Source organism: Theropithecus gelada, chromosome 1, assembly GCF_003255815.1.
Source record: "Theropithecus gelada isolate Dixy chromosome 1, Tgel_1.0, whole genome shotgun sequence".
Lineage (NCBI taxonomy): Eukaryota > Metazoa > Chordata > Mammalia > Primates > Cercopithecidae > Theropithecus > Theropithecus gelada.
Window position 1 is genome coordinate 23,915,658 of NC_037668.1, and position 6,293 is coordinate 23,921,950.

Genomic DNA, 6,293 nt, shown 5'->3' on the forward strand with positions numbered 1-6,293 from the left:
TGGACATAAAGATGGAAATGACAGACACTGAGGACTCCAAATGAGGGAGAGTGAGAGGGAGGTTAGTGTTGAAAGATTATTTATTGGGTACAATGTTCACTATTTGGGTGATGAGTACACTAAAAGCCCAAACCTCAACATCACACAATATATCTATATAACAAACCTGCACATGTTACCCGTTGAATCTATTTTAAAAAGAGCTTTTGGTTTGAGAGAGAGAAAGTAGGGTCAATTGAAGGAGTAGGAGGCTGGCAGTCTAGGGGAGAGATTTGGGAAAAGATGTCTAAAGGCAATAGTTGGAGTGGAATGTGGTTCTTCGCTAAGTGCTTTTTTGAAAATAAAAATTTAACTGAGAGGTTGGATATTGGTTTATATGGGGAATGGAAAACAGCTACTACATGGGTTGGCTTCTGTTAGTGTAAATGTGTACTTGTCCTGGCACTTGGTGAGAGCTTATGACTTCAATTGTCATTGATATGTTCAATGTTAAAGGATGTCTTAGAAAATTGGTCCTGATTTACAAAGCCAGCCTCATAGGCTGTAAATCTAGTTTTAGTGCCATTATAATTTTTTGTGGCCAAGGTAACAGAAATTTCATAATCTTAACTTGGTATAATTCTTTCTCTTTCCTATGATGTATTCAAAAACATATATAACTAATAGATAATGATGAATGGGAATTCAAAATACCAGTTTATTATTATTGGCTGAGTTTATGCTTAAAACTCAGGTGGAGATTTCTCTGTAAGCTAAACAGGCATACACGGCCTAGTTAGAAGACCTAAGGGACTTTACTGTCTTGCTAAAGCCAACTACAAATCTAAAAATCTTACCACTCTGATTGGACAATAGAGATATGTGTGTATGCACATATGTGAAAAGAGGAACAGAGAGAACAAGATGTTCAGTTTTAACACATGGGAGTGCAGGCCCACCGTCAACTTAATTCTTCATTAACATGGAAAAAATAAGAGGAAGGATAAAATGCCAGGACAGTCATTTTTTTATATTCATGACCTTTTAACACAAAGTGATCCTGTCCACTTGTCAGTGTTGTGGCATCAGATCCCAAAATCATAGTATCACAGCTCTTGGAAAGGAACAAGGTTTAAAAGACTATTTATTTAACATCAAGAGTATATCTTCCCACAGATGACACATGGCTTAATCTTCTATTGTTAAAGATGAACACTTATGCATTCTACCCTATTAATTTAAAAAAGTCATGTTCTTTTCAAAAGGCCATGTGAGAACATTATAAAAACATTAATAAAGAAAATAGATCATGTGGACTCAGTATTAATTATTTTACTCATCAGTAGGCAAGTCATTTTATCTGTCTGAGTGTCATTTTTCTCACCTACAAAATGTAGATTATAATATACACTTCCCCTTGGTGTTCTAAAGTTTAGATGAAGTAACGTTTTAAAACTGTAGCACACAATGCAGATATAAATAATTAACACATTAAACTTAGCTCATTTACTTTTCACAAATCAACTTGATAGGCTGGAGGCCTGGGGTGGGCAGTATGGCCAAGGAAAAGACAACTAGGTAGCCACTGAAATTAATTTTGCATCAATCTGTGATTTTCAACCCCTATCAGCAGCGAGTTTCAAGCTTCAAAGAAATGGAAGAAATGGAATTGACGTACATTCTTGGCAGACGTCCTACAATGAACAGGGACTGTGAACAAAACATTCCACTTCCTTCCCTCCTTCTTCAACCCCTGAAAGGTATATGTCATTGATGAAGAGACAGGTGGAAGAAGAGGAAAAATGTAGAAACAAAATAAATCAATCAGGAGACTTTTATTGACAAGTGGATCTTGAAAAGAACTATAATGTGAGAAAGTATCACTATGGTGAAACTTCCTTTTTGCTATCACTCCTGCAGAAAGGACAAAGAATGAAAACATCAAATTCAAGTTCTGGTCTCAAATGTACATGCAAACTTTTGAGTTGCGTGGAGAACAGACTGATTGTTCCATGTGCAAAGCTTTCTACTTGGTGAATATTTAGTGAAATTGACTTAAGCTTTAGCTGGCTTTGCCTGGTCATTCTGGGTGATTTTACGTCTTGTCATTAATCCATTCCCCTGTGAATATCTTCAGGGCATGCTGACCAAATTTAGATGTGTGCCACTGCATACAAAATTAGAAATAATCATATTTCATTAATACACTAGAAGCATGGAAATGGATAATTTTTCATAATTTTCTAGCTTGAACATTATTTGGATATATCTTATGCATCAAACATTATAATGGCACTTAACAAGTATCTCATTTAACAAATTGTGATCTATTTTGGAAGAATGAGGTTCAGAAAACATCTAGAAAAATCCTAGAGATAGAAGCTTCCTGAGTCCCTAGGACAGAGAGTTATAGTTTTGCCACATTTTGCAGGGTTAGTTTTCAGCTTGGCTGAGATTGGGTGACAGTATTTACTAGAGCCTAAAATTCTGAACATACGTACGCTTTCCTATAATAGCCATCTGTTATTTTTCACTCAATTGAAAAAAAAACTTCAATAGGCAGTAATTCATGTAAGTGTGGCAAGCAGTTGTGTTTTTCTAAATTTTATATTTGGAGATGAAGGGAAATGATCTCTGTTCCTGAACGTAATGATCAATTGCTTGATCATTTGTGTTCTGGGAATTTTTCCCTATGTATCCTATATAACTAGTGCTTTATGGTTTGGAAAGAGCAGAGTCAAGATACATATATCTACACACACACACACACACACACACACACACACACACATATATATATAAAAATTATTTTTGTGACAGAGTCTCACTCTGTTGCCCAGGCTGGAGTGCAGTGGCACAATCTCACTGCAACCTTCTGCCTCCCGGGTTCAAGCGATTCTCCTACCTCAGCCTCCTGAGTAGCTGAGATTACAAGAGCCCACCACAGCATCTGGTTAATTTGTGTATTTTTAGTAGAGACAGGATTTCATTATGCTGGCCAGGCTGGTCTTGAACTCCTGACCTCAGGTGATCCGCCTGCCTCAGCCTCCTAAAATGCTGGGATTATAGGCGTGAGAAACGGCACGTGGCCAGAATCAAGATTAATTTTATGACAGGGAAATTGTTCTTCTCACAATTCTACAAAGAGCTGATTTGAACTCTTTATTTCTCAAGCTATAAATCATTGGGTTGAACAATGGAGTTATAATAGTGTAGGATACTGATATTAGAGCATCCTGGCTTGAGGAGTAGTTGGACTGAGGCCTTAAGTAGATAAAGGAGGCACAGCCATAGTGGACAGTGACAATAATGAGGTGAGATACACAGGTAGAATAAGCTTTATACCTACCCAACGTGGAAGGAAACTGAAGTATGGCAGAGATGATGTGAACATAGGACACCAAGATCAACAATAAGGGGATAGCCAGGACCAACGTACACAGCATGAAGATGACAATCTGACTAAAGTGGTTATGGTGAGATGCCAGCCTGAGGACAGGAGAGATGTCGCAGAAGAAGTGATGTAGTTGATTGGAGGAATAAAAGGGCAGGTGAAATACCAAGGATGTGATGATCTGTGCAACAGTGAAGCCACAGGCACAGGCAGCAGCCACTAGTCCCATACACATCCCATGTCCCATGAGCACTGAGTAGCGCAGTGGGTTACAGATGGCCACATAACGATCATAACCCATGACTGCCAGCAGGAAGGAGTGAGAGCAGCCAAGGAAGAGGAAAGAAAACATTTGGATGGCACAGCCCAGGAAAGAAATGGTCTTCCTCTGGGCCAGCAGGTCAACCAGCATCTTGGGTACAATGACGAAGGTGTAGCAAATCTCAGAGCAGGAGAGGATGGCAAGGAAGAAGTACATGGGGATATGAAGGGCTCTGTCCAGCAAGATGGTGGAAATGATGATTGCATTGATGCCCAGAGTGAACAGGTAGAGGAGCAGGAAGATAACAAAAAGCAGCTGCTGCAGCCTGGCCACGGATGAGAAGCTGAGGAAGATGAACTCTCTCACCACAGTCTCGTTGACCCGCTCCATGGACATACATCATCAGGAGACAATTCGGGAAAGAAGAGGAGTCAGCACCAAAAGAAATCCCTGAAAATTAGTAGATTCACAGAAAATTGATCATCAGCATTTGTTCTCAGATTTTGAGTTCTAAACTCATCTTTTCTCCTCCCTCTTGTTCTTCCAAGACATGATGTTGCTAAAATCAGGCAAACATTCATCAAACGTTGAGTCTCCATAGTAATTCTAATACCATAGCTGAAAAGTTCTTGATATTTTTCAGATTCAAACAACCCTTCACTTCCATTCCCATGATGAGGCTGTTACTGAGATTCTCAGTCTCTCACTCTTAGATTTCCTTGCAATGCTTGTCTTGTTGGCTTTCTTGCATCCATATTCTCTCAAAAAAAAAAAAAATTCTTGCATTTAGAAAGTTCTGGTCTCAAATGTACATGCAAACCATCTGAATATACCATAGTTATCTATAACTCAGTGGTTCTTAATTGTCATTCTCCTTACACATAAACCCCCACTCTTAGTTTTAATCTCTCCCTAACTTAGATGCAAATTCTCTTCAACACTGTTTTCCTTACCTCCCGGTAGGAATTGTCAGTTATACATTTATTATGCTGGCTTTGGCTTCTGTAGCTTTATCCTGGTGCCAAAATGGAAAAAAAAATTCTCTTCTTCTTTCTATTCATTAATTTCAAGATGGAATATGTCTATACCTTCTCCAATACCTATATCAGAGTCTTTCCTCTGGCAGAGAGGACCACAGTCTTTCTTCAGGATTCTGCCCATTTTCATCACTTCCTTTAACTCCTTTTGAAGTCACATTATGGCTCCTTTCCCATAGCCAATCTTACATCTCTGCAACACATCTTTCCCCTGATGACAGCCTAATCTTTTAAAATATAAATTGTATTATATTTGCTTCACTCTTCCAAAATTTTACTTATGGCTATAGTATAGAGTTCAAACTCTTCATTGTTTCCAAAAGTCTTTCCTTTGGGGAAATAAACTATGTTTCTATGCTCATTTTCAGACCTTTATGGGATATATCACTATTGCTCAAATATGTTCTGTACTTCCTTGCCTCTATTCCTTGCTCTTATCAGCTTTTCACCTTTATTTACAGATAGTTTATGGTTCTTCTGAAGCCTCCTTTAAAATCTACCGTTTTGAAAGCTTCCTTGCTACCTCCTGGTGAAAGGAGTTGTTTCTTCCTCAGAACTCACGTAAGACATTGATTGCCAAAATTATGTGGTGTTTACTTAATTTTGAAATACTGTAATGAATTGTTCTTATATCTATTTTCTCCACCAGATTTTGTACCTTTGAGGAAAAGATGTGAATTGTATGTATCTTTGCCTAAGTTCTCCTCATCATCTAGAACCATATTAAGTACTTAACACCTTCTCAATACATAATTGTTATATAAATAAGAGAGTTAACTTGCCACATTATCTATGTTATTCATGGGCAGCACAGACTTCTTAGAATTCACAGAGTAAGAGAATTCTCAGTGTTATTTCATTCTAGGCACAAGGATTGCTCAGTGTCAAGAATACCAAGAACGTCTGCACCACATAAAACTAAGTCTGGCCCATTTAAACCTGAAAGAGAAATCTCTGTTTACAATAGAAAACTGGCACTGAAGAGAGCATCTGATCATCAGAATTCTGTGTACATAGATGATTCTCAATTCCTAGTACATTTGCTGCTCTTTAGAGCATATTAGATTTCAAATAAGTGAGAGAAAAATCATAAAGATAACCTTACAATTATCCCATTTTAAAAATATTATTAAAATTACCTTAACTAATATTAATAACAAAATTAATAACAATGCATTTTTATGTTACCTAAGAACCACCGAATCAAGAATATCAGATAGTACACATGTATTAAGCAGTGTGATTATAACAGTGTGTCAGCTACTAGGTCTGCAGTGAAGATACACATTTAAATAAGACTCAGTCCCCAGCCTCTAGTTCATGTTTCAAGGGTGAGACACATCCCGAAGAAGATATTATTAAAGATGTGGTGATTGAGATGATAGATATGCATTTGAAATTATAGGAGCACTTAGGGGACAAATCTTGTATACATCCTTGAAAAGTAATATGTATTTTTTACTTATTTCTGGGTTTCTTTACATATGTTATGAAAAGGCTGAACTAAAGTGTACTTGGAGAAATATAATAACACAGGCACTCTTTAGTTTCTATAACTTTTAATCTAAATATATAAATAGGACAAGTAAGTACATTTGCTTCTCCTTGCTTCTGGAAGAGT

The 6,293-nt window shown here is 37.4% G+C and overlaps 1 protein-coding gene across 1 annotated transcript; it reads right to left on the minus strand.

Moving 5' to 3' along the window:
- Positions 1-3,086: 3,086 nt before the first annotated feature.
- LOC112614443 (olfactory receptor 10K2) lies at positions 3,087-4,025 on the minus strand. Its single transcript, XM_025370990.1, has one exon. It carries the CDS (start codon positions 4,023-4,025, stop codon positions 3,087-3,089), a length of 939 nt encoding a protein of 312 aa, XP_025226775.1.
- Positions 4,026-6,293: the final 2,268 nt, after the last annotated feature.

Excerpts from the sequence above, each read along its gene's own strand:
- LOC112614443 (XM_025370990.1), bottom strand. The coding sequence starts at position 4,025 with ATGGAGCGGGTCAACGAGACTGTGGTGAGAGAGTTCATCTTCCTCAGC.